The sequence below is a fragment of the Siniperca chuatsi genome, linkage group LG3 (genome assembly GCF_020085105.1).
Source record: "Siniperca chuatsi isolate FFG_IHB_CAS linkage group LG3, ASM2008510v1, whole genome shotgun sequence".
Classification (NCBI taxonomy): domain Eukaryota; kingdom Metazoa; phylum Chordata; class Actinopteri; order Centrarchiformes; family Sinipercidae; genus Siniperca; species Siniperca chuatsi.
This window is the reverse complement of record NC_058044.1, coordinates 4,323,167-4,351,082: the sequence shown is the minus strand read 5'-3', so window position 1 is coordinate 4,351,082 and position 27,916 is coordinate 4,323,167. Positions and strand designations below refer to the sequence as shown.

At 39.7% G+C, this 27,916-nt stretch overlaps 3 protein-coding genes and 1 long non-coding RNA gene across 11 annotated transcripts in view; 1 reads left to right on the top strand and 3 right to left on the bottom strand.

Annotated features, from left to right (window-relative positions):
• LOC122874128 (B-cell receptor CD22-like) lies at window positions 1-12,206 on the bottom strand. The gene is made up of 14 exons (XM_044191750.1): window positions 12,196-12,206; window positions 11,083-11,117; window positions 10,478-10,553; window positions 7,939-8,295; window positions 7,561-7,794; window positions 6,998-7,372; window positions 5,654-5,860; window positions 4,130-4,387; window positions 3,592-3,852; window positions 3,130-3,390; window positions 2,763-2,844; window positions 2,589-2,649; window positions 601-818; window positions 1-491 (listed from the first exon to the last, which is right to left on the bottom strand). Exons 2-14 carry the CDS (start codon window positions 11,110-11,112, stop codon window positions 413-415), a joined length of 2,499 nt encoding a protein of 832 aa, XP_044047685.1. The 5' UTR covers window positions 11,113-11,117; window positions 12,196-12,206; the 3' UTR covers window positions 1-412.
• Window positions 12,207-14,215: 2,009 nt separating this feature from the next.
• LOC122874125 (B-cell receptor CD22-like) overlaps window positions 14,216-27,916 on the bottom strand; it is a 65,412-nt gene continuing 51,711 nt past the window's right edge. For 7 of the 8 annotated variants that reach the window (XM_044191747.1, XM_044191738.1, XM_044191744.1 and 4 more), the window contains 7 exons: window positions 21,126-21,386; window positions 19,823-20,080; window positions 17,467-17,727; window positions 15,747-15,828; window positions 15,572-15,632; window positions 14,679-14,911; window positions 14,216-14,544 (listed from right to left, as the gene is read on the bottom strand). In XM_044191747.1, the coding sequence (XP_044047682.1) occupies window positions 14,472-14,544; window positions 14,679-14,911; window positions 15,572-15,632; window positions 15,747-15,828; window positions 17,467-17,727; window positions 19,823-20,080; window positions 21,126-21,386 (1,229 nt within the window). In that variant the 3' untranslated portion in view covers window positions 14,216-14,471. The remainder of the gene's footprint in view (window positions 14,545-14,678; window positions 14,912-15,571; window positions 15,633-15,746; window positions 15,829-17,466; window positions 17,728-19,822; window positions 20,081-21,125; window positions 21,387-27,916) is intronic. The other variant, XM_044191745.1, reaches the window with a different exon arrangement.
• Window positions 20,080-22,679, top strand: LOC122874133. The gene is made up of 3 exons (XR_006377565.1): window positions 20,080-21,092; window positions 22,073-22,120; window positions 22,598-22,679. It is a non-coding gene; the product is annotated as an uncharacterized LOC122874133 (long non-coding RNA).
• Window positions 22,127-25,665, bottom strand: LOC122874132. Its single transcript, XM_044191754.1, has 3 exons — window positions 25,437-25,665; window positions 22,984-23,340; window positions 22,127-22,839 (listed from the first exon to the last, which is right to left on the bottom strand). The coding sequence occupies exons 1-3, from the start codon at window positions 25,489-25,491 to the stop codon at window positions 22,508-22,510; spliced, it is 744 nt and encodes a 247-aa protein (XP_044047689.1). The 5' UTR covers window positions 25,492-25,665; the 3' UTR covers window positions 22,127-22,507.

Genomic DNA, 27,916 nt, shown 5'->3' with positions numbered 1-27,916 from the left:
TTTACATACCCCACGTTTTTATTTTTGATGGTTGCCTTGATGCTGCATAGCCATGTGTGTCCTAAGGAATGCACAATTCAATTCAGTTCAGTTTTATTTATATAGCACCAATTCATAACAGAAGTTATCTCTTTGCTCTTTTCCTATAGAGCAGGTCTAGACCACACTCTTTATAAAATTAATTACAGAGACCCAACAAATCCCACCATGAGCAAGCATTTGGCTACAGTGGCAAGAAAAAACTTCCTTTAAGAGGCAGAAACCTTGGACAGGACCAGACTCAATGGTGGGCGGCCATCCGCTGCTGCCATGTTAGGTTTTGAACACAGCACAGTATCCCTAACCTCAGCGTGGCTACCTGCTTATACAAGGTGCAGAGAAAATCTATATATATATCCAACAGACCACAGATTCATGTTGTGTTCACATTGTTTTTGTTGACTGTGCTGTACAGTGCAAATAAATCCTCCCCATCTCCTTGACGTCTTGTTCTGTGAAAGGAAAAATAATTCATTCACACTGACAGTTTCTAACCCAATGTGTATTTTTTTTTTATTATCGTATAGCGATTAAAAATTTCATGTGGGAGGAGCTGCTCACCCTGGGGCATTGTCAATTTTGATAGTAGTGTATTCAACACCGTCCTCCTCGTCCTCTTCCTCTGTTTGTCTGTGGGGCTGAGCTGGCCTGATGGAGTAGAGAGCACCTGCGTGGTTCTGAGAGAAGCAGATGCTGGCGTAGTGAAGGTCATCCTGCTGCTCTGCTGCTTGTCTCTGTGCTGCAGCTGATAGGTTGTCATACACTGGACCTGTGTTAAGCTGACGGGACAAACAGAACTCAAGCAAAACTAAATTTTTATTGCCCTTTTTATTGCCCTGTTGACAAAATGACAATTACATTAAAGTACCTGTGGGATTTGGGGTGGGATTGTAGAACCTCCTACAATCCCACCCCAAATCCCACAGGTACTTTAATGTAATTGTCATTTTTATTTCACCATGGATGGTTAGTTTACCCACATCACAAATAAACATTTACTCAATTACCTTCTTACCCTTTGTGGTATCTAGCTATTCAAATTGTTTGAGTTTTTTTGCCCAGATTTTGAGATGCCTCTTATACTGCTACCTAAATGTAATGGTGGTGAATTGAATTTGGTATATGTCACTTAAAGCTTGTACTTTTCATATAGTGACTTTTTCTTTTAGAAAGTGGTTCAAATGAAAACTGTGTTCTGTGGATTACCTTGCATAATTTGGACACTGTTTCTGGAGAGACACACTGCTGTTGTTTTTCAAATATATCATGTCATATATCATGTCATTTTGTTCTTCAATTCTTTACAAGTTCTTCACCAGGTACTGAGAGTTTCTGGGCACAATACTTGGTGATCTTTGCTGTGAAACTAATCCTACTTTGCTGAGGCAAACAACTGTAATCCTGAAGCCACCATGAGAGAGATTTATATAACATTTTGTTTAGCTGAGCCTGTGTGGTAGATTTATTTAACTTAGATTTTAAGTTAAAGTTGATTTGAGAGGCATGGATGGATGCTAGTTAAATTACTGTGGTAACATATGCTTTCATGAACCTGGTCAGGGGCATGTGTTATAGTCGCACAGTTTGACTCACTATCTTGCCTGCAACTGATGAGAAAAATGGTACTTTATCATATTATGGCACTAAAGCTTGGCACTAATCTTTCTTGAATTTCTGAAAACCTCTGACTTAGAATACTTTGAAGACAGTATATTTTATTTTTAAATATTTGTTTGATATCTGTTTTCATTTATTCAGTATGGTGTTGTACCTTGCCTTCTTATGTAACTTCTTATAATAATACTGTATCTGATATTGAGCTATATGAATAAACTTGACAGACCTTCTCACTGGATATTTTTAACAAATGTCAATAAATACAAACATAAAGTGGCAGTGTAAGGTGGAAGCGGGGGCTTCATTAACCTGTTGCAGAAATCACTATTTAGTTAAGTGAAGCCAATAAAGTCACATGTAATAAAGTGAGACATTTTTAAGTCACTTTTCTTAGCCTTAAGGGTCTGTACACCCACGTTACCAATACTAAAGCTTAGTTTCTAACTAATTGTATCCAGCCATGCAGTTGAGATTTCCCCCATGAGATATCCACCACCATGCCGATGCAATGGAGTTGAATGTAATTTTGATTGTGATGTTCAAAGAAATACATATATTTGAAAAACAACAGCAGTGTGTCTCTCCAGAAACAGTGTCCACATTATGCAAGGTAATCCACAGAACACAGTTTTCATTTGAACCACTTTCTAAAAGAAAAAGTCACTATATGAAAAGTACAAGCTTTAAGTGACATATACCAAATTCAATTCACCACCATTACATTTAGGTAGCAGTATAAGAGGCATCTCAAAATCTGGGCAAAAAAAACTCAAACAATTTGAATAGCTAGATACCACAAAGGGTAAGAAGGTAATTGAGTAAATGTTTATTTATGATGTGGGTAAACTAACCATCCTTGGTGAAATAAAAAACACTTTCCAGATGAGTATGTTTTCTTTATCACTTGAGTACGTGAACTCTTCCTTTCTCACCTGTGCTGTGCTGTCGGGTCTCTCTCCACCTTGTGACTGTTGTGTGAAGGACTTATTTCGTCTGGATAGGAGGATGACGAGCAATTGAATGAATTAACTAATACATTTAGGGAACAGACGACAACATTTTAGATACATTAGAGAAAATAATCATAGTGACACACAATTGCTCACCTAATCCATAGAAAGACAGCGAGGAGTATGAAAGCCAGAAGAATGGCAATGATTGATCCCATAGCTGCTGATTTCCTCGCACCTGGATAATCAGAAGGAATTACAGGACGTTTGAGTAATTACAGCTTAATACAACACTCCACAACCTCCCATAGGTGTTCAATTGTGTAGAGATAATTTTCATACTCATCAAACCATTCAGTGTTAGAAACTGTTAAGTGTGTGTTTTATTAAAAATAGTTTCAGTATGTTTAGGCAGGCCAGGTCAAGGATATGTGAGGGAATTCTGCCACCACCTGTAACATGGGTGGAACCCAAATAAAATCTGTAATAAAGAGGTGTATGCAGGTGAATGCACATAACGTACCTGCCAGAACAATCAGATGTAAGGTGGAGTCAGTACTTCCTCTGCTGTTCTGGGCTTCACAGTAATAATTCCCACTGTGTTCAGGTCTGAAGTCAGTGATGGTGAAGATCTGTCCTGATGCTTTTGGTGAGTCTTCGTTCTCCTTGTACCAGGTATAATTAGCTGCTGGGTTAGCATCACTGCTGCAGGTCAGATTCACTGAACTGCCCTCCACTATCTGACCAGAGGGACTCACTGACACAGAGGGAAGCTTTGGAGCATCTGGTGAAAAAACATGTATAAACTCATTAACATGTGTGCACAGCTGATTTTAGGCAAAGGCTCTCTGAGTGTGGCACCGTCTTTGAGGGGCAGATTTAATGGTAACATGCAAAGCAGAAAACCCTTTTCAAACCCTTTTACATCCACTGTCTCTAATTTTAAATTCACTGAGTGTCTAAGTGATATGATTTTTATACTTACACTGGACATCTACTGATAGAGACGATGACATAGTCCATCCATATTGATTCTCAGACTTGCAGTAGTAGATCCCTCTGTTCTCAGAGCTGATGGAGGTGAAATGATAGATGCCTTCTGGTCCTTGAAGCAGTGTTTGGTTCTCCTTGTACCAGGTGTAAGTAGTTGCTGGGTTAGCATCACTGCTGCAGGTCAGATTCACTGAACTGCCCTCCAGTATCTCAGCAGAGGGACTCACTGACACAGAGGAGGTCTTTGGAGCATCTGGAAGAGATGTATTAACATAGATCTTTATGAATCGAGGTGTGTTGCAGCATCTAGAACTTTGGAGGAGGTTTTGTGATGAAAATTATGGTTTGAATCCCCTGTACAGCAAAGTAAATATGAACACCAATCGTGATCAAAACTACCTCAACATCTACTGGAGCTGCTCAGTCAACTACAGCTGCAGATCTGCAAAACCTGACCTTTGTTAACAGGATGCAACAAATCTGACAGATTTAAGCTATTTGTTGCTTTTAAGTAAGATGTTTTTACTCACATCTCACATTAATAAAGATGTGTTCAGATGTCCTCCTCCCCAGCTCATTCTCAGCTGTACAGTAATACTCTCCAGAGTCAGAGGACTGGATGGACGTGAAGACAAGCTGTGGTTCTTTAATGAGCAGTGTTTGGTTCTTCTTGTACCAGGTGTATTTAGCTGCTGGTTTAGCATCACTGCTACAGGTCAGAGTCACTGAACAGTCCTTCATAATGTCACCAGGGGGACTCATCAACACTGAGGGAACCATCGGAGCATCTGGAGGAGATAATATGAACATACCGTAATATGAGAGGGTGTTATTCACTGAGTATTACTACTGATTTTCATATTAGTGTGTTAGACTCTTGTTGGTGGGATCTAGCAGCCAAGAGCAAGCTCTTAATAATGTCTATATTGTGTAAAGCCTGTTTACCTCTCCTATTGCCAAGAAAGTTTTAGTTTAGTTATAGTAGTTGTTGTTTAAGTGCTATTGGCCAGTTGGCAGTTAACTTCCTTATTTTGTTCTATATGTATAAATAATCCTGCTGAGTCTACATAAGAGACTATACGACAATTATTGGGAGTGGGGTGAACCTTATGATTTATTTTGGAAAAAAAAAACAAGGCCCCTTTTATTGATATTACCTTTCCTGTTCCTGTATTATGTTTGCTCCGACTGTCACACGTAGACAGTATGTGCTTGAAAAGTACATGAAAGTGGAGTGTCATGAGGTACAATGATCCACTGTGGTTACCTCGATTAAATCAAGCACAATCAACACCAGGCTGCTGCAAAATTCCACCACACTTCTGTGTTTCACATTATTAAAAGTGCCCTGTGGAGTTTTGTAAACAAACCAAAGTTATATTTCTATTCAGTTTTCTCATCAAAAGCTAGTCAAAGACCTTTAATTTTTGCTTTTAGTGTACCATGCCGTACTTTTAACACAAATTACAAATCGAGCTATTTCACCTATGGATTTTAATAAAATTACAACACCCATGGTAAATGTGTTATCGAGACTTTCAGGATCTCCGCTATCAAATTTCAACATTAACAAACTTTAATGGCTGCTTAAGTGTTCTGCCATATGTTTACTGTTGTGTCAAATAGTTTTTCAGAGCTGTTTAAAAGTGTTGAAAGAAGCAATGTGACTGGCTGAGAGGATAATAATGATTACTGTACACTCTGATTTATTATACTCTATCCAACCCTTTTGTGCGTAGACACAGCATAAGTGTGAGGACATGATTGAGAAACATCAACATCCTTTTTTGGTCAAACCTCCAATATCTGATTTGGGGGGGTTGCCACTTGGTGGCAGCAAAAACAAGACTGATACGAGACAACACAAGACTTATATTATCACCTTGTAAAGTTCATTCAGCAGATAGAAAACAACAGTATGGATGAAAGTCCTGATGGAAATATCTGGCTCTTTAGCAGCTAATACAGTCCTGTGATCCATTGTTTCCTTAACAATATTAATATTAACAATATTGATTATGTCTGCTTTGTTCATGACCTAATGGTAAACTCACACACTGGAAGAGAGCGGTAACCCTCGTAGGCACAGGAATAACTGTCTGCTGGATCAATGTGTCCTCTATAAGAAGGAGATGTTTCTTCCTTAATTTTCGTTTCATTCTTGTACCAACCAAAAGAAGAACGACTACGAAGACAGCTGCTGTGACAAATCAGCTTTGGACCAGTAGAAGACCAGATCACCTGCACCTGTAAATCTGGATCTGTGAACAAGGAACAGGAATGTCATATAGCACAGAGTTGCCTGTAAAACTTCATCCCCTTCAGGCCAAAGGATATAACCTAGTACACTGAACTGTAGACACATTTAGCAGCATATGCAAAAACTTTCATCCATAACAACGTCAACACACCATGTACAATCTACTGTACCACTTTTCTATGTAGATTTTAATCTCTTATCTAACCATGTGAATAGTCTATGTATGTAAAACATACAGGTATACAACAGCACAGGTTTAACTGCAGTTAATCACATTTTTCTCATCAATGTGCTTATGCTTTGTAATTGTTTGAGTTTACCACAGTGTATTAGCACCTTGGTCACGCCAATCATATGCTAATCAGGTACTTAACAGTGATGAGGGAGGTGCAGCCAGAAAACAATAGGCCTGATTACTGATTACCGGGCCATCATGGAAACAATTAGGTCAGTTTCAGGTGAAACTAGCCAGAGTAATCAACAGATACTCAGGTAGACTCCTTCCTGAGGGCAGGGTTTATGTAACACAGAGTAGCAAATTTCTGAGTTCCCAGTCCATTTTTCACAATTTGACTTCCGGATGGGAGCCAAAACGTTTAATTCTGAAAACAGTGTCCAGATTAGTTTTCTACAATGAACACTGAGAATGAGGGACTACACCGTTAATGTTTAAGTAATTAGTAATGAATGAGTCGTTACTAGTTTTGTGCCAAAGTGGTCAATATGATCGATTCACAGATATTCATGAACTAATCATGACCTAATGATTCATTAATATAGGATTTCCCAGTCTGTTCTACTATATAGTCCTCCATTAGGAATTATTAATGAAGTATTTATTAACGATTCATCAATAATCAAGTCATTCCTGATTCGTTCCATATTCATTTCTAAATTAACTAATCATTAGCTATTCTATAAAATTGGATTAGGAGTTTCTCATCAACTAATGGCTCACTAGCAGTTAGTTCCTCATTTGTTCCCTGGTAACTATTCAAAATTGTGTGTCCCTTATTGTAAAGTATTACCTGATCATTTTCAATAAGAACACATATAATCTCATGATGAATACATATATTTCAACATTACATTAAATTCTGCTACATTAACTACATGTTCAGTCTGTGTTCATCAGTACCTGTGACAGTCAGAGTTGTACCAGGTAAACTACTCCTCCATTCAAAGCTCCCTGTTTTGAATTTGAAGCGATACTCAGCTGAGTCGCTCTCTCTCAGGTCAGTGATTCTCAGAGTGGAGCGTCCTCCCTCTGTCTCAAGGACCTGAACACGACCTGCATACTGGGAGTCTTCACTAAGGTCCTCAGGCTGTGAAGGATTCTGCCACTGATGACTACGTTCAGGACTGAACCACAATGTTGATTTATCATAATAATAATAATAATAATAACTGTAATAACTGTTGTATGTGCAAGAAATGTCCAGTGATGAGCCTTTGAAGGCACAGATGCTTCTGTCAGTGTATGTCACTCTGCTGCATGAATGACCATGGACACCTGAAAAAATTAAATATTTTGATTAGTATTATGAAAACTATAGTCTGTACTGCCTTAGTTCACAGCTGGTTGTAATGCTGAATACGGGGTCGCCAACATAAAAGATACATGAAATCATGGTACAGAACATAGCTAAAAAGTTCAAAACTGCATCAGTTAGTGTTAGTGGGAAACTGGAGTAAACTCACACACTGAAGGAGAAGGAAAATCCTCATGTCCTTTAAGAGCACAGGAACAGCTGTCTGCAGGATAAAAGTAGTCTGAATAAGAAGAAGATGTCTCTTTCTGAATTTGCTGTCCATTCTTGTACCAGATGTAGGAAGCTTGATCAGGTAGATGACAACTGCTGAGACACATAAGCTGTGACCATGTACATGTTTCAGTTCTGCATGGTGTTGATCTGCTCATCTGCACGTGGAAACCTAGATTTTTTAAATATTCAAAAATATAACTTTAGACTGAACTGTCAACATACACACATGATAATAGGAACACCGAGATTGATAGTGTTTCCCAAATGTTGAGCATTTGGAGCTAACTTACATGGTTTCCAACAAAAATGTTACCTGTGACAGACAAAGTGACTCCAGGTGAACCAGTAAAACTCCCACCTGGTTGGTTTGTTATGAACCTGAACTTGTACTCAGCTGAGTCGCTCTCTCTCAGGTCTGGGATTCTCAGAGTGCAGCTCTTCTCATTACAGCTGTACTGCACACGACCTGCGTACTCTGACTCTGTTCTCAGATCCACACTTTCATTTCCATTCATTTCAGTAACCCAGAATGCTTTCTCAACTGTAGTATCAAGGCTGTTTATTCTGGATGGGTATCTGTAGCTGCAGCTTATTTCCACTGTTGATCCTTTTAAGGCACAGATCTGAGTAGAGGTGTAAGTCACTCCCCAGTCATTCTGACCCTGTATCACTGTAACACAGAGCACATCAGAAACTACAGTCAGACTCATAACAACATCAGGAGACAGACTTGAATGTGTGGAGGTGCTTGGGGAAAGGTAATCTGGACCAGTTTCAAGAAGCCCAGAATCATATTTACTGCAGTCACTGTCACAAAATGCTCTTCATGATACACCTTTAAAAGGATGAGATGAGCAACTGAGCACCTGTGACAGCGGAATCTGTAGTTGTAGAAAATAGTGACACATGTGTGACAGTAAATTTGAAGTCACAGAGAAAAATGCTTCAGTAGTTGCAGACTTGTAGAATGTTTTTTCTCTCCCACAAACACAACAGTTACACCTTCTCAAATTCTTCATTGCAGGTGCACAAATTAAATGCTACAAATCACAAATTAAGAAACTCATACACTTGCATTTTTGCTACAGTTGCTGCAGTGAATATGGTGCAAAACACAGTCACACACCTGTATCAAAAAATGTGAAGTCATGGACAAAATTTGCACATCTGCAAATCAGTATGTGGATTCATGCAATGAGAGTTGCACACCTGTAGAATATTTTCTCACAAATATTGTTTTTTCTTGGCACAAACACAAGTCAGTGACTACAACTGCTTCAATCTGCTGCTACGAGTCTCAAATGATGTTTTTTCGCTCACAAAAGACAAGTTCTGCTCGCTCTCAGTTTTCCACCACATATCTCAGTGAAATGTGGAGCAAAACTGATTTGTGAACCTGTAGAGCCAGGGGCGGGCACTGTTCAGAGATCACAGAACCCTCTTGGCCAATCAAAGGAGCTTGTTTGGGCGTAAAGGATTTTAATGCAATGTAATTCCTAAAGAAATAGTCAGTGGTGGAAGTTTGGTGATGTAGTTACTACTGGCAGGGCTAGTTGTGTGGCTGGCGTGTTGACTGGTAACATGCTAGCAGTGGCCAGCTGCATTAGCGCAGTGGCTGGTAAGATAGCGCGGTCACTAACCAGACAACAAGTTAACACAGTTCATCCAAGAGATACATATATTGTCTGATACCAAAGTCTCACTTTCTACAATACAGGCACATGGAAACTACAGTATGGTTATGGTATGGAAGGTTATGGAAAATACATGTTTACGGTTAAGAAAAAGGCTAACATTATTGGAGGTCTGTGACAAGACACAAAAATGTCTCCCACATTAAAGTCAGAGGTGATTAAGCATCATGCACACTACGTTTTTACAGTTAATATCTATGTGCGCTAAAGCAGAGCATCACAGTGTTTGAAGGGACAGTGAAGGAACAGAAACCTACTAAAGGAAAGAAGTAACTGAATATTTATTTTTAGGTACACGGATGTGAAACTCTCTACTGCCAGTATGTTGGTAATATGAAGTCTCATTAGTGTTACAGAAATTGCACACTAAGGTCAAAACATCATCACGTTAACTGGGCTCTCATGGTTTAGTACACATGTAAAGTAATAATGAAATGCTGATTTCAGCAAGTTGAGGTAAAGAAAATGAGAAATAGCCACAGCTACTCAGTGACTGGCTCAAATGATTTAATGGCACTGTCTGGATTTTTTCTACCTTCCTTAGGATATTTTCTCTCTAAAAAGAGCACTCCACTGTTTTTAAGCGTTACGTTTTCAGCTTTATATCTGTCAACACATGGTGTTGTATTAGCATGGCAGCCAGTCCAGAGCAAACTCACCACATAGGTTTAAATTAAAGAAATACTCCACTGTCTTCCCCTTCCTTGTATTGGTTTCTTTATGCTTCAGTATTTGACCTGGTATCACTTATAACCTAGCTGGATTTTTATTTTCTGTTAGGTTGAACATGTTTTTTTTTCTACTGATGGAGATGTACATTCAGTCCACACAGCTGAGCCGAATGGAGACTCAGATTTATTTCACTGACTATTTTAAAGTTTCTGTGTGCAAAGATACAGACATAACAGTTCGAAAAATAATAACTACTTAAATATGATCCATTTTAAATATCCACTTTCATAGCAAGCAAATGTCTGGTGTTGCAGGGTTTTAAGGCCAAATGTCACATTGTCATCCATCATCAAATCTATTGGTGATCCAGTAACTAATTACCAGTAGTTACTCAGTACATTTTGCTTAAACCTACCTTACCTCAAAGTCCTTCAACTAAAATAAGTGTGCTACATACCCTAAAATATAAATGAAGATGTACAGTACCTGACACAGAGAGAAGGAAGACAACAAACCCACTCGCTGCTGCTGTTAAACTCATTGTTGCTCTGCTCATCTCTGTCTGTTAAAACATGGCAGAAGATAGATACTGTGCAGTATATCAGTTATTCAAATCAACAGCTTTGCATAAAGATGTGGTCTTAAAAGAAAACTTATGTAATCTGTTGACAAATGAGAACATCTGGCCCGGCTTCTTTCCTCTTTACATTATTAACATGCATGAACAGCTGAATTTCGGTCCTCAAGATGAAATGCAGAAATGATTCGTTCTGCTAAAACTATGTATGAACTTCCTAATATACTGTACACTATTCGGCCTGTTAGTACCCAACCCATCCACACCACAGTACCCCACTCATAAGAGGAACATTTTACATCAAAAGAATAATTGATGTCACAGTTCAGTTTCTGAGCTGATACATGTGGAATATTTCAAGCCAGCAATGTCAGCTTCCTTATTCATCTGTCTCTGACACCAACAGAGGCTGTAACAACCACAGCTGACAGCTCGATTGGTCTCCTGAAAATATGCATTGAGTTTAACAGATCATCTCGACTTTGGAAAGCACTGGTGATAAAAACAGTCTTACCTCAAGGTCCACTTGACAAAAGTTGTCCATGTTATCTTGAAAGTTGAAAAACTTTGTTTAAAGTGCTCAGGGAAAAAAAGGGACATTTGAACAATTAACCATTGGCCATCCCCACCCCACAGTTACTGTTGCTACGCATGTCAATATTTCCATACTAGCATGATAATAACCCACACTATAATCTGGAAATACAGAAGAGACTAAAATGATCACGAAACATTGGGAAATGTTGGGAAATGTTTAAGTAAGGGGAAATTCACACTACAGACACCCAAAGTGTACTAAAAATAATTTAGTAACATTACATACACCTTCTTGATTTCATCTTTGTGTTTGAGTTTTCATTATTTTGGATTTGAATTACAGAAATGTGTGTCAAACAGTATAAACATAAGCAAAATCTGTGTTATACAATAATATATTTTTGCAATAATACAATATTATTACAGGCTAGGTGTTTGTGTTGTTAAATTGAGCCCACAGGTTCCACTGTAATTACCAAAGAACATAAAACGTCTATCTGTGGTAATCGCGTTGTTTGAAATGGATCAGGTCAGTTTTTGTTTGTGCTGAACAGCACAGGGACATAATGCTAATCCTATCCTGGGCACAGTGTGCAGTCCCTGCTCTTCATCTCTCATCTCCATCACCTTCTCTCTTTCTTTTTCTCTCTGTCTCCTCATCTCTTCCCTTCCAAAAGCTGAGCTTTGATTGATGTTGTCTTTTCATTTTCGTCTGTCTCAATGAAGAAAGGAAACACAGATTTGATATTTATGGCCTATGTAAATGTTACCGGCCTCCGCTAGGCTCATTTTGCAACAAAAATAAAAATTTGTAGGGGTAACATGAATTTCAACCCCTTTACACAAACTGAACTAAAAGAAAAGCATTTGAACATTTGTTGAAAGTTTGTAGCTAAGTCTACCATCGGATGGATGGAATTAACGTTAGCTGGCTCACTAGTTAATTCACTCAAGTAAAACTAACTAGCCGGCATCATGATGGAAAGCCACTGAGTGACGTAACGCGACTGCACATGAGCTTCGTCAGATGATGTCTGGGGATGAATGGCACTGAACCACAAGCAGTCCACTAGTAAAATTCTCTAGTTACCTGTATCACGCTTCGCATGGATTCAGCTGCCTGTCCGGTTTCCTCAAGTTGTTGACATAATCAAAGAACCAAAAGAGTTTGTAGTAATGACAAGATCATCCACTTCACCAGCAGCCACCCACACACACACACACAAGCAGTGACGGAGATCAGATGAGCAAGTCGGAAATCTTGGCATTGTACAACGGAAAACATACCGAGGTCCAGACGTCGGTGACCTCAATGGTGAGTACGGCCATGAGATCAAACATGAAGTTTGCAATGATAACTGGGGCAGATTTACCACTCGAAAATCACAGTAATTTTTCAAACAATCGGTCTTAGATAGTTAAGAAGTAAACAAAAACATGCTTCTCATTTCTAGCATTTCAACAGATGTTGGCTGATTTCTGACATACTACTATCTCGATGTTCCAGTCCTGAACAGGTATTTTTCTAACATAACCTGTTACCCCACAAAATTGGCAGTAAACTAGTTAGCAAGGCATGTTTGCAGCTTACATTAGAGCAGATTGACACACTGTTTAATTCAGTCCTTACACTTTTTCTCCTGTTTTGGTTTTGTAAAGAGAAAAAAGGCATCATTCGGCAAATTCTTGAGACACGAATATCATTTTTAGCGAGTTTTTGTTAGCCTTACTAGCTTGTCTACTTGTACTAGAAGATAAACAGCGAGGAAGCACATAACACAATTGTACATTCAAAAAATAAGTAAGACGCAGCAAAGCTTGTTAATCTGGTGCATTTCTTTATCTTTCACCTCTTCAGTTTTGTGAAGTGTGATTCAAATGTAGTCGAAGCAAATATTTCAAAAAATAGTTTACTGAGAGTAAACCAACCTCAAGTCCCACTGTGGTGCCAGAGAAAACACCACAAAGTGCACCGGACCCTCCTCAGTAAGAGTTTCAAATCTGAATGTGCAACAAACTGATCTCTCACCAAAGCTGTAGACTGTGGACAGAGCTGCAGTAGATTCCTGCCTACCAACAGCAGGAGGAAATCTGGTGTGAGATAAAGGACAGGATGTGGGATCTGTGCTCTTCATACACCAGCACTGAAAAGCCCAACATTTCACTTTCGCTGCCTCATACCAAATATTACAAAGATTTATACAAAAGAATTATTCACCATTTTACAGAGAAATTTGAGCCTGTTTCTTCAGAACTAATCGGTCGTCCCATGGAATAATTGTAGGGTAGGCTGATCAGAGGTGTGGTCAGTTTTCATGTATTGCTTGCACTGAAAGAAGGTGGCAGAGAGAGAGATATCCGTCCCTGTCTGATAACAACTTTTCTATCATTTAACACAATCACATTCAAAGAATGTTGATAAGTTATCAGTTTCTTGAGACTCTCCAAACTCAAACGTTTGTTGTTTTCAGGGGAGCTTAGATCTCTCTTAGGGGAGATATGACCTCCTGGGTCCCCGTTATCTGAACCCTGAACACCTTGCATAAACATGCCGGGGAAAGAATTTATTACTGGAATATCTTTATTTAAAAAATATAATATCAGGTTATTTAAACATCAAACAAGTCAGATTAACAAACCAAAAACTGTGTGAAATAAGTCACAGCCTTAAAAACACACAAAACCACAGATTGTGGTAAAGATAAACTGTATATAGAGAAATGTATTTGACAAGATGTTGGAAATTGTTTGCTAGCACTGACAGTAAAATATTGTTCCTTAGTAACATTTTTAACCAAAATCTGTTTTGGGATTCATAAATTACAAACTGTTAGCTAACTGATACTAGTACTCCGAGGCTGGATGTAATAACAATGGTTAATGTAGAATATCGACTCAAACCTGATATTCACGCATTTTATTTAGTTAGAGTGAGATAACTGGTAACGTGAGACAAAGTAAAATGACTGTAACCAGCAGTTTAACATACGGCACCTTGCGCACTGATTTAGAACAGGGGTTAAACTGCTGAACAGGTTTGAGGCATCCAGTCAGAACCAGTGAACATGGTATTGTACACTAGAGTATAAACTGACAAACATCTGAAACTGTTGGATTTACTAGTTTACTAAATCATTTAAGATTATATGGAAACTGGTGATGAGTTTAATGGATGCACGTTGTCCACATGAAGATCTCGTTTAATCTGCTGGATGTGTGGATTCCGTTGTTTATGTGTGGGATTTTTACAGGTGCCTCTTTTTTTCTTCATTATTGACCAGGTCAGTCCTGAGAAATGTATTTTAATGTCACTGTGGAAACCTGCTTAAACACTGTAAAGTGACAGACCACAGATTCATGTTGTGTTCATACTCTTGGGTTTTTGGCGACTGTGCTGTACAGTGCAGATGCATCCTCCACAGCCTCTTGACGTCTTAATCTGGGAATGAAAAAACATATTAACTCAGAACAGGTTTAAAATAACAGGCAGATGCAACAGCAATAAAACAGTGGGGATAATAACATTGACTGTTTCAAACTTTGTGTAGCAAAGAAAAATTGTCATGGACTCACTCTGGGGAAGCACCAGCACTCTTAAAGTTGACAATAGTGTACTCCACACCGTCCTCCTCCTCCTCCTCTTCATGCTTGTGTCTGTTGTGCTGAGCTGGCCTGATGTTGGAGTAGAGAGGATCTTCCTGGTTTTTAGAGAAGCTGACGCTGGCATAGCAAAGGTCGCCCGGCTCCTCTGCTGGTTTTCTCTGTACTGCGGCTGAAGGGTGGTCGTACACTGAACTCATGTTTAGCTGAAGGGTAATAATCACATAGACAAGATTACTTAAGTACTTAGCTTTGTGAGTAAGTGGGTAAGTATGATTTTTATTGGCCTGTAACACAAAATGAGCATATAGTAAAACATCTGCAGGGTTAAGGGTGGGGGGGTTGTTATAAAAGATGTTTATTTCATGTTCTCTGTCGTGGAACCACAAGCCTCATTTTCAAAGCCAAAAAGTGAACCAGAGGTTAGAGGTCACTTCTGTTTTTGTTGTTGTAATCCCTACTGGTCACCAGTAGAGGTCAATGAAAGTCAAGGATTGCCTAAGTCCCTGTTATTTATAAAAAGCTAACAGGACAGAATGTAATGTAAATGGAGAGGAATATACCAACAGCAATGAAAGGGCCAAAGCCACATCACCAACACTGTTGATGAAAACAGTACAGTACAGTCTCAGCACTTTATAATTTATGACACAGGATGACTGGGTAAAGGACAACAAGGGTGAGACACAGACATATGGCTACAGGTTTATCAAATGGAAATGAACATGATGAAAACAGAGAGGGTGACAGAGACAGAAGGTTTAGTTTGGGTGAAGAAAGTATCTAAAGAGGGACATGAAGGACAATTCAAATGAATTTTCAGGCGAGAGTGGACTCTGAGTAATACCTGAACTCTTCTTCCTCACCTGTGCTGTGCTGTCTGGTCTCTCTTCAGGCTCTGGGGTTTGTTTCGAGTACCTCTTTCTTCTGGATAGGACAATGAATGAACAAACAAATGAATCATCAAATTAAATTACTAAACAACTGACAGAATTTAAGGTGTATTACTAAATATAATCACAGAAAATCTGAACTGCTTACCTAATCAATAGGAAGGCACAGAGGAATATGACAGCCAGAAAAATGGCAGTGATTGATCCAGCAGCTACTGATTTCATTGAACCTGGGAAACAGTGATCGAACAGAAAATTAATTGTGGAATTACAGGTTGTTTGGGTTCATTAGCAACTGCTAATTAGGCAGGAAATCATAGATCTTCAAACAGAAGCATTCTAAATAATGACTCATGTGAACTGGAAATTCATAACAAAACAAAATGATCATCAGCACAGAATAAGGAGTTTAAGGCAGTGTAAAACCCCTGTGCCAATATATTGGTGGTCCCTAATGCTTGGACAACAGCTAAGTGGGTGTCTGATTGTGAGCTATTTTGCACTCCAGGTTAAAGATTAATGATTGACTTTGTAGTCAATTATCTAATCTTCGGCCATATGTCTTGGACTCTTGAGCAGAGCTGTCAACTGATCTCAACCTGGTGGCGAGATAGATCAACTGATGAAGAAGCTGCAGGACAGACCTTGCTAAACCAAATGTGTAGTGAAGTTAAACTGGGTACATCTCAGTGAGGGCCCTCTGAGGTTTTCAACTCCCACCTCCAGAGGAATCTTTTCTGCTTCCAGGGAGAAGTTGGGGAAATGGAATCTGAATGGGCCATGGTCAAAGCATCTGTTGGGGAGGTGGCTGTTAGGAGCTGTGGTGACAAGGTCACAGTCTCTGTTGAGGCGGCAAATAAAGATCCCGATGATGGACTCCTGCAGTGACGGTTGACGATGATCGGAAGGTAAATGGTCTTTGTAGGTTTGGTTAACCCAGGAGACTCCTGAATCAGCAGACAGGTACAGGTATCAGGAGGCCAGTAGGACTACAGCTTCTGTGGTCACACAGGTAAAAACACGGGTGTGGAAGGAGTTCGGGGATTCCACAGAGAAGGACTCAGAGATTCTGGGAAACTGTGAGACAACTTAGGAAAGGGAGGCAGGCCCTGTCCCAGGCTGCTGTCAGAAGCAAAGAAGTGCTGACCTCGACTGGGGATGTAGTTGGACAGTGAATGGAAAACTCTGAGGAACCCAGCCGAAAACACCATATGTAGAGAAAGGAGAGTTGGAAGACTTGTGGGAAGCCTTACCCAGCACTCTTGCAGAGGTCACTGAGGTAGCCAAAAAGCTCCACAGTGGCAAGACTAAACCAGATCTTGTTGGGCTGTGTTGGTTGACACGCCACTGCAGTGTAGCGAAGAGGTTGGGGACAGTGCCTGTGGACTGGCAGACAGAGGAGGTGGTTCCCATTTTTAAACAAGAGAGAGTGTATGCTTGAAATATTGGGGTTTCACAAAATACCTTTGCCAAGACAACTCCAGCTGTGAACCTCGAATTTGGGAAGAGCAACACGAAGGTGGAGCAATACATTTTTGAGTGTAACAGTGGATCACATGTTGACTCTTAAAAGAATTCTGAAGTGGTTATGGGAGATTTGTGCAAACATATTTGATTTGCAAATGTATCTATGTTGACATCTATTTGTCATCTAGACTCTCAGCTAGGTAGCTAAAGACTGCAGAAATAAATTGGGTGCTGTAACTAAAGCAGGCTTGTACCTGCAAGAATGACCTCTAGTGCAGCAACACCATTATGGATCCCACAACAGTTATAGGCAGAAGTACTGTTATTGACTTGTTTAACTGGATGGTTAAGATGATGTTGAAGTGAATGGGTGTGTATCTAGGTTAATGAGCATGATTTACCTGCCACAACAATCAGATGTAAGGTGGAGTTATGACGTCCTCTGCTGTTCTGGGCTTCACAGTAATAATTCCCACTGTGTTCAGGTCTGATGTCAGTGATGGTGAAGATCTTTCCTGATGCTTTTGGTGAGTCTTCATTCTCCTTGTACCAGGTATAATTAGCTGCTGGGTTAGCATCACTGCTGCAGGTCAGATTCACTGAACTGCCCTCCACTATCTGACCAGAGGGACTCACTGACACAGAGGAAAGCTTTGGGGCATCTGGAGGAGAACATATAAAGAAATACAACAGTTTTTAGGCAAACTAGGTTGTAGTTTTGAGTGCCACTTACTGAGAGGGGCACCAAAGAGAAACATTAACAACATATAAACATGAGATGTCATAATTGATATATCTCTCTCTCTCTCTCTCTCTATATATATATATATATATACATATCTGATGCCCTATCTACTAATGCTCCACTTGATAAGCTGTGCTGCAGGTTCCCAACATGGTAGGGGAGAAACTGTGTAGTGACTAACTTGTATCTATGGCATTTAGTGAAAATACAATATTAACATGTTTAACTATATCAGAATGGACAAGACAAGGATTTGCACGGTGAATTACTCCTAACTCATTAAAGCTGTAAGCTTTGTAACAAATCAACACAGAACAGAAAGCATGTCTATATTTCACAGGACACACATCTAAACGAAAAACACAGCATGTCACAAAACGCATGGAAAAAAGTGTTTACAAAAACATTCCACAAAACGTTGTCATTTAAAAAGGCCGACCATTCCAAGTTTATCTAAATATAATACTCTAATTGCCATATGCACATTGGTTACCCATCAGTCCTCCTCTCCACACTGGCAATGAAACCATCCTGTAAGAAATTAGGGTCAAAATCCACTGTCCTCATTTTGTGCAAAATGCTATCTAAAGTTTAGCAGAAGCTAACATGAGGTCTCAGTAGTCTCAGTTTGTCATGCTCTTGAGTTTTGTTGTTTCCTGTTTTATTTTGTAAGTGTGCTGCCTCATATGTCTTGTGTAGTTTTACTTCCTTTCTTTGTTTGCTTTTCCTTCCAGTTTTGATTGTTTGCTCCACCCTAATTAGTGTTACTTGTGTCTAGTTACCCTGCCCTCACCTGTATATATAGTCTGTGTGCTTCCCTTTCTCTGTGTCAGTTTGTCTTCGTCCCTGGTGTCAGGCGGTCTGGTTCTTTTCCCAGTGTGCACATGGCTTCTTTTGGACCTTGCATGGATTTTGGATTGTAGATTTTGCCTACCTCTGTAGTTTAGACAAGATTTATTTCAAGTAAATAAATAAACCTTTGCATACTTACAAAACAAATTTGAGCAAAAATGTACCTCTTCTGCCAAGCTTTTGATTATTGTCTTTCTATATTATCTTGTGGATCTCATCTATATTTTGCTTTTTTTTAAATTGTAAATTGTTTTATTCAGTAAATCACTTTTAATTGCCTCAGTGTATGAAATGTGCCATACAAATAAAGTTGCCTTGCCTCATGTTACTCTGTGATTTGATTTTATGTTCTATGCAGATCTTAATGATAAGCTAAAACGTTTATCTTTTAGTAGTTATCCAGCAGCAGCTTGCGTTTTCAAAAGCATATTCTTGATCTCACAGATGTCTGCTTTCTGCCTGTAGAGAAAATGTTAGCTTGGAGCAAAGATAATGTTTAAATCCAATATTTTCATAGATTGTGCCACTCTGCTCTTCTACTTTTGTTTATGGAAATTTTGGATTAAAACATCTGTTTCATCCTGAGAAAACATTTGACGTTTCTCAGCAGACAGTGGACATCAATCAAAAATACAACCCACCACTGGATAACAGGTAATGTTTTGATTTTACCCGCAAGGTTTGCGTTCAGAAAGCCATGTGACTGAATCACAGAGTAACGTATGAAGCGCTGAGGTCACTGGATGGGGCTAATCCTTAAGCTGCAGCTCAGCAAAGAATCACTGTCTGGACAAACACGAAAAGGGAATTTTGTACTAAAGTGTTTAACTTTGAAAATTACTGTTGATTCATGTAACTCAGACTGCTGAAAACACATATTAACTTCAGCTGAACTTTGGAATGCACGTTGCTCTACAAAGGTATCTCTTCAAGGCCAGGAGGAATGATAAGTGACCAAAAACTTTAACATACAAATGGCATGTGAGCATAGCATTAAGTTAGAATTGAAAAAAATCCCAAACTATCCTTTAAACCCCTTGTGATGCTACTTTAGAACATGACATCGTTTCTACCAGCCCAACCTCATCAGAAGTTTACATCCACTGTCTGAAATTTAACACATTGTATGTCGAAGTGATTTGCTGATGTGTTGCACTTACACTGGACATCTATGCGTACAGATGTGGAGTTGACCTGGCCATACTCATTCTCAGACTGGCAGTGGTACATCCCGCTGTCCTCTAAACTGATAGAGGTGAAAGGATAAATGTCTTCTGGTCCCTGAAGTGTTTGGTTCTCCTTGTACCAGGTGTATTTAGCTGCTGGGTTAGCATCACTGCTGCAGGTCAGAGTCACTGAACTGCCCTCCAGTATCTCAGCAGAGGGACTCACTGACACAGAGGGAAGCTTCGGAGCATCTGGTGAACAAAAGAGAGACAACTTATCAATCTTTGTTTACAGGCCTGTTTTTAGGCACGGACTGCCACGAGCTAGGAAGAGCAATACAATTATTTTGATAAATCTTTCTCATGCCCCAGTGGTTACTGTTATCTACCTACTTTAGAAATCCTGCTTCATGAGACAGGCTGACGTACCCTCTACAAAGCTAGGCTGTAATAACAGGCTATAATAACCACTAATGGACCTCTACGTGAGACTTGGCCACAGGTGTCTTCTTTATGACCCTTTTCTGGGAAGAAACTTGGTGGCCACCTACATGAATCACAAAACATACAGTGACCCAAAACCTTTTCACATTGTTGACAAAACAGTACTGTATTTCTTGAGTTTGTGAAGCAATGTGCTGCTGGCTTTACATAGAGAGCAGCCATGTGCAATTTACATATGCCTCACAGTGGTTTGGTTCACTGCCTCCAGCTAGCCACAAGTCTTTTTTCTTTAGCCACGGTACTGTTACTGCCAAAATATTTAATATGAAGACCACTGAATCTTTTGTGGCAAACATAGCTATCCCTGCCCCCCTCACACGCGGGTACCCGACACACACACACACACACACACACACACACACACACACACACACAGTTTTCATTGCAGTCTCTGTGACTTTCTCGCTAGTCTTAGTGACTTTTCAGACCCTCTTAGCAACTTTATATCTAAAAAGCGCCTGGTGACAAATCCAGAGAGTTATTCAGACCATCCGGGGGAAAAGTGAGAAATATACACAAATCTATTATATTCTAGGCTAATTTCTTCCCCTGCATGCTGCTCAGAGTAATCTCAGTCAGCAGCTCTTCTGGCAGAAGCACAGCGTCTCTCCCTCTCCTCTCGCCGTGTGCACACAGGCAGGAGCGAGTGAGTTACTATAGTTACAGGGACGCTCTGTGTCTTTGTCACTCTGAAACAACACAGCAGAACAAGGTGGAGTGGTAGGAAACATATGCCTACTTGCAGCAGATATAAAAAGTAGTAAGTATTACTTTTCTACTGTGTTGCACTTACACTGCACATCTAAAGAAAGAGATGAAGAGTTGATCTGTCCATAGGGATTCTCAGACTTGCAGTAGTAGCTCCCTCTGTCCTCTGAGCTGATGGAGGTGAAACGGTAAATGCTTTCTGGTCTTTGAAGAACCTTTTGGTTCTCCTTGTACCAGGTGTAAGTAGCTGCTGGGTTAGCATCACTGCCGCAGGTCAGAGTCACTGAACTGCCCTCCATGATTTTACCAGAGGGACTCACTGACACAGAGGAGGTCTTTGGAGCATCTGGAGGAGAAGTGTTAACAGGGATTATTCTAGGTTAAGGGTGTGTTACTACAGCACATATGGTATTTACATTATAAACTGAATAGCTGTGTGTTGCAGCATTATAAACTTTAAAAGGGGTCTGACAAATGGATGTGTGACAGTCTGAGTCCAAAAACTGCATGAAACTCCTAAAATCTCCTGGAGCTGCTCACTGAATTACAGCAGACTGTAAATGTGAAGCAAGCAGAGCTGAAGACAGTAGGCATGATCAGTCTAAAATCTTCTCCTGCAAAGACTGGACAGATTTACGCTGTAAGTTAGTTGTTTCACTCACATCTCACAGTAATAAAGATGTGTTCAGATGTCCTCCTCCCCAGCTCGTTCTCAGCTGTGCAGTAATACTCTCCAGAGTCAGAGGACTGGATGGACCTGAAGACAAGCTCTGCTTCATTAATGAGAGGTTTGAGGTTTCCATTCTTCTGGTACCAGGTGTATTTAGCTGCTGGGTTAGCATCACTGCTGCAGGTCAGAGTCACTGAACTGTTCTCCACTATCTCACCAGAGGGACTCGCTGACACAGAGGAGGTCTTTGGAGCATCTGGAGGAGATATGAACATGCGTTACTTAAAGATTAGAATATGTTATCACAGACGATTTACTATTTTCATTAAAATTTCTCTTTGTTTCTTTTTGATTATCTCTAGTATTCGTCACAGCGGCTGTCCAGAGTGCTGATCCTGGAGCTGTCCCAGGTTAGACTCCTGCTGGTGGAAACTGACAGCCAATAACAAGCTTTTAATCATCTGTAATTTTCAACAGCTCTACACAATCCGTCCTGTCTCAGACAAAAACTGTTCAGTTAACTCCAGCTGAGAGCTATTGGCCATGACATCATCAACAGAAGTAATGGAGCATCTCAATAACAGAAACATTATAACTACCAAAACATTAAATGTGGCAACAACATATTTTATACTTCTAATATTCCTGAATCACAACAACATTCACATAATAGGAAAGCATTTCAAAATGTTACATCACAACATGTATCCGAATATTGCTTTTCTTACGATGACTCTTCTACTGGTACAACAGCAGTTTAGCTCTTTGTTTCTATAAATAATACTGCTGCGTCTACATTAAGATCTAGAAGACTCCAGTGAGGTTACGTCTGAAATTGTAATTGTATGTAATGTCAGTGTGTATGCATGTTTTTTGTCCTGACACAGTGGAGTAAACTCACACACTGACGGAGAGGGGAAGTCCTCATGTCCTTTTACAGCACAGGAGATGTTGTCTCCAGGATAAAACGAGCCTTTATAAGAAGATGTCTCCACCCATGTGATTTTCTCTCCGTTCTTGAACCAGACGTAGGAAAGACGACCAGCTGGACTGCAGCTGCTGTGACACTTCAGCTCTGCCTTGGTATAATACTGATGGACTGTTATTCTGCTCACCTGCACCTGCAGATCTGGATTTGTGAAGAAGGAACAGGAATGTTATTTTAGACAAAACTGTCAACATACACACATGCAAATACACACAACACATTTACATTATTGTTTCCTAGAAGTTGAACATTTGGAAATAATTAATATATGAATGAAAATGTTACCTGTGACAGACAAAGTGACTCCAGGTGAACCAGTAAAACTCCCACCTTGTTGGTTTGTTATGAACCTGAACTTGTACTCAGCTGAGTCGCTCTCTCTCAGGTCTGGGATTCTCAGAGTGCAGCTCTTCTTATTACAGCTGTACTGCACACGACCTGCGTACTCTGACTCTGTTCTCAGATCCACATGTTCATTTCCATTCATTTTAGTAAACCAGAATGTTTTCTCAACTGTAGTATAAAGCCTGTTTATTCTGGATGGGTATTTGTAGCTGCATCTTATTTCCACAGTTGATCCTTTTAAGGCACAGATCTGAGTAGAGGTGTAAGTCACTCCCCAGTCATTCTGACCCTGTATCACTGTAACACAGAGCACATCAGAAACTACAGTCAGACTCATAACAACATCAGGAGACAGACTTGAATGTGTGGAGGTGCTTGGGGAAAGGTAATCTGGACCAGTTTCAAGAAGCCCAGAATCATATTTACTGCAGTCACTGTCACAAAATGCTCTTCATGATACACCTTTAAAAGGATGAGATGAGCAACTGAGCACCTGTGACAGCGGAATCTGTAGCTGTAGAAAATAGTGACGCATGTGTGACAGTAAATTTGAAGTCACAGAGAAAAATGCTTCAGTAGTTGCAGACTTGTAGAATGTTTTTTCTCTCCCACAAACACAACAGTTACACCTTCTCAAATTCTTCATTGCAGGTGCACAAATTAAATGCTACAAATCACAAATTAAGAAACTCATACACTTGCATTTTTGCTACAGTTGCTGCAGTGAATATGGTGCAAAACACAGTCACACACGCATATCAAATAATGTGAAGTCATGGACAAAATTTGCACATCTGCAAATCAGTATGTGGATTCATGAAATGAGAGTTGCACACCTGTAGAATATTTTCTCACAAATATTGTTTTTTCTTGGCACAAACACAAGTCAGTGACTACAACTGCTTCAATCTGCTGCTACGAGTCTGTAGTGGAGGTGCTTCAGTGGGTGAAGCTACATTTCCCAAATATTGCCTCTCATGCCGTCCCACTTTAACTCAGTGTGAGACAAAGATAATCTTATAGTACCAACTTGTTTTGGGTTGGGGAGCAAAAACAACTCTGACTGTTATCTTAATTAGAACTGAGCTTAAGACGCATATTGTATCACACATGTTTTTCTTATATGTTTACTTCTTTGTTGTGGACTTTCTAATGTCTGTTTTAAAAATGGGTATATAAAATAAACTAAGTTCTAATTACTTCTGGATTATGCCAAAGTAAACAGAGCTATGGAGAAATCTACAAATCATTCAGTTTTACATGATTTATAATGCAAAGGAACAGTCGAAGATGTACACATGATCTCTGCAGTTAATCTCTGAAAGCACTGAGGCAGGACATCATACAGAGGGGGCAGTGAAGGAACATTTTCATTTTACAGCATTTAATGAACAGGATAAATCAGCTGAAGATTAAATATGAGAAGGGTGTGATACATGAAAAAAGAGTCTGCTTCGCTCGGTGGCTTTCCTTCCTGTGGTCAGGCTGCTGCAGTGTGAATGGAAACTAGAGAAATGCAGAACGCTGAGGTGTGGGCAGCTGTTGTGATATGTAGATAACACAAACAGACTTATCCTAGAGAGAGAAATAGTCACAGCTACTGATGTTTAAAAAACTTGGCTAACTGATGCACATGTCTGTTTAAAAGATGGATCTAGAAATTATAGCTGTGTTCAGGAATGAGATAAAGGTAAACTGTATCAGATCATCTTTTAAGCTTTTCACTTATCGACAAAAATAAACACAATTCAGATCAAAATTTTGTGAACTTTATTTCCAAAATTTAAATCTCCCCTTCTCAAACCAATAAATCTGAATTTGCAGCATCTGGCAGTGAATCTGTGACATATTCCCCAGATTTTATTGTTAGCTTCTTCTGCAAAAAGAAATGTACCGACTGAGGCAAAATTCTCTGTTCGGAGTTCGATTCCAGGCAGCAGTACACCCAGCTTGGTCAGTGTTTCACAGTTTTTTGGCCCCTTGGGGGCAGCGCGACAAGTCATTACTTCCATCCACACAGCATCCACACAAACAGAGCTTTACTGTCTTTAATGCACAATACTAAAGTTTATAATGTTAAGGTACAGGTGTACAGAGATGCTGCTGGTGTAGAAAACAGACAGCTCTCTGTTGGTCGTCCTGTAAAGACTTTTAAAGAGAGATGTGAATGTCTGGTGTTGCAGGGGTCGCACCATATTGCATAACATCACACATCAAATCTATTTATTTGCTAAAAAATTCTATCCTGGCATCGCCAGACTAATGCATAGTACCTGCCAGAGCAAAGGAAACATGAGCTCAGCAGATTCATCTGGTTTCCAGGCTAAAAAAACACCTTCTGAATTTCTGAAGTGTGCTAACTGCCTCACAGTATAAATGCAGATGTACAGTACCTTGTACAGAGAGAAGGAAGACAACAAATCCACTCGCTGCTGCTGTTAAACTCATAGCTGCTCCTCACGTCTGTCAAATCACATCCGCAGGTAGATCACATACATGAGAAACACTTAGAAATAAACATGTCTACTCAAAAAGGGAGCATGTGATCTTTGAAGACACTTTGTCTCTCTGTGGTTGGTACAGTTGTGTTAAACAAACATCGAGGTAGCTGCCTTGGCTTCCTTCCTCTTTACATCATTACTATGCATCAAGAGATGAATGCCTGTAAATCCCCAGGTTGAAATGAAGAAATGATTCTTACTGTTGTTATGCAAACGATGCATGAACTTCTTAAAATATACTTTATGGAAATGATGATTATGGTCTATTTGTGGCCTGATGGTGCCTCTAACACTTTTCTTGAGAAGACAATTGTAGGGGAAAAAAACATAACGACATGTTTTTAATCACTCCTTTTTTTAACCTTATATTACAAGCCAGGTCCAATTTATTTACAGTATGGTGATGGGCCTATTGTGCAAACTAAAAGTGAAAGTCTTTAATTGATTTAACCCTTTATTTTCCATAGTGCTGACAGAGCCAAGCTGTACATTGTTCACAGCTGCTGTTGGCCGGCTGTGGTGTACTGGCCATCTGGCATACCAGGACAAATGCCGGTGGGCCACCACATCGGTGGACCGGTGGAGCGTCAAAAAATCCATAAAGTTTGTTTAGTTGATTAAAAAACTATAAGTTTGTACCTAACCAGGGTATAGATTTCCCCCCAGAAAATTGTTATTTAAAATTTTTGTTTCCCTGCATTGTGCTGAATTTATGGAGTTATTTTGTTGCAGAAATGTGGAATCGGGAGGACTGGGGAAGGGGAATTTGAAAAATGGGATTTGCAGTGGAATCTGGAGGGTAATATGAGTGGATATGATTGAAATGTGTTACTTATTCCCAGCATAATGTGTTGCTTTTAAGCAACACATTATGATTAAGATGGCTAATCATTCTGCCAGAAAAGTGGTACATTTACATCAGAAAAAGCCGTGTTACTCTCTGCATGTTTAACCCAGAACCCCACTGAACATCACATGTTGTGGTATTCAATTAGGTTTATAAGCTATACTTTGAAGAACAGGACTGGTAGATCTATGGCACATTAGGCGCTATCAACAGATAATGTTCCATTTGCAACTTCAAACACAACATATAAGAAATGTATCAAAATATATAATATACGGTATTTATACTTTAAGAAGTCACACACTGTCAATAGTTTTATCAAGATCTGTAAATGAATGTGTTAGCTTTTGTTTATGTCCAGTGTGTCAAGCACTCTTTATTATAAGGAGTACATTATGATTATATCATCTCACTGTAAATCAAAATACATGCTCTTTGTACTCCCATTTTTATCCCAAGTATTACAAAAAAACATTGTTTTAGGATTGGGCCGATTGTCAATTTGAGAATTGACAATGTCAAGTGTCAATCAATCGGCAATGCCTATCTAGCTGCCAATACTCAATGATTTTTTTTGGGGGGGGGAACACTGGCATGGTGAATTCTAAGGTGTGTGTACAGGTACATATATAAACAAACCATTATTTATCTCTGTCTGTAGTCTACCATGCATTCACAATTTGATCCATCTTCTACCTAGCAGTGTTGTGGCTGCACAATACGCGTCCGTCACGCATTCTGCGAGATGAAATGATTTAACTTGAGCGAAAAATGTAGACTGGGCTTGTTCTGTGGGGAGGACCAAGCAGAGCGGAGGGACAGAGCCGCTGCTCGCCGACAGACAGCGGCTCTATCTGAATTATTTCCTGGGTGGATGTACAGTATATATGTCAATAACTGTAGGACATATATTTTATGTGTGTAGCATGAAGGGACTACTAACTTAATTTCATTGTAGGCCTACAACCTTTATACAAAGAGTGGACAGGCAGGAGGAAAGCCAAAAAAAACAGTTGAAGCATATGAGCTCACTGGCTTTCCTTGAGAAATCCACCGAGCCCCAGAAGTATTATAAGCTGACCATTATAAATTGACCAATTAAGCCTTGTAATTAATGCCCTGTATCTCATATAATAAACACATAGCCTACATATGATAAACGCTGTATTTGGGCAGTTCATGGCTGAGATTTCCCTTGATAAAGACACCGAGGACAATAACGAAGGAGTGCGCACTCAGTATCTTGGCGGCGAGCATGCGCTGTGCGTCCTGCACGTTGACTTGCAGTGGAATGTAAACACTGACCAGAATGAATGAAACAAACTCCCTGGGGGAGTAGAAGGGTTTACAGTTTATGAATAAATATTCCTGATCAGGAGAACAGTGCTGTTGAATCGCTGTCACCTCGTTACACCAGCCACTGTTGATGTAAAAACAGATACCTCCACCTTTCGTTTTGTAAGTCTGCCAGCTGCAGCGCAGAGTCCGGTGTCGATCCAGACAGCCACGTCTCCGTGATGCGTAA

Bases quoted from the DNA above. Each gene is read 5' to 3' on its own strand.
- LOC122874132 (XM_044191754.1), bottom strand. From the start codon at position 25,491: ATGAGTTTAACAGCAGCAGCGAGTGGATTTGTTGTCTTCCTTCTCTCT. The intron at 23,341-25,436 runs GTACTGTACATC...TCTGTGTTACAG, and splicing joins CTTCCTTCTCTCTGTACAAG to TGATACAGGGTCAGAATGAC. The intron at 22,840-22,983 runs GTAACATTTTCA...TCACAAATCCAG, and splicing joins AGTCACTTTGTCTGTCACAG to ATCTGCAGGTGCAGGTGAGC.
- LOC122874128 (XM_044191750.1), bottom strand. From the start codon at position 11,112: ATGGACAACTTTTGTCAAGTGGACCTTGAG. The intron at 3,853-4,129 runs GTGAGTAAAAAC...CATCTCTTCCAG, and splicing joins CATCTTTATTAATGTGAGAT to ATGCTCCAAAGACCTCCTCT. The intron at 2,845-3,129 runs GTACGTTATGTG...CTGATTATCCAG, and splicing joins ACATCTGATTGTTCTGGCAG to GTGCGAGGAAATCAGCAGCT.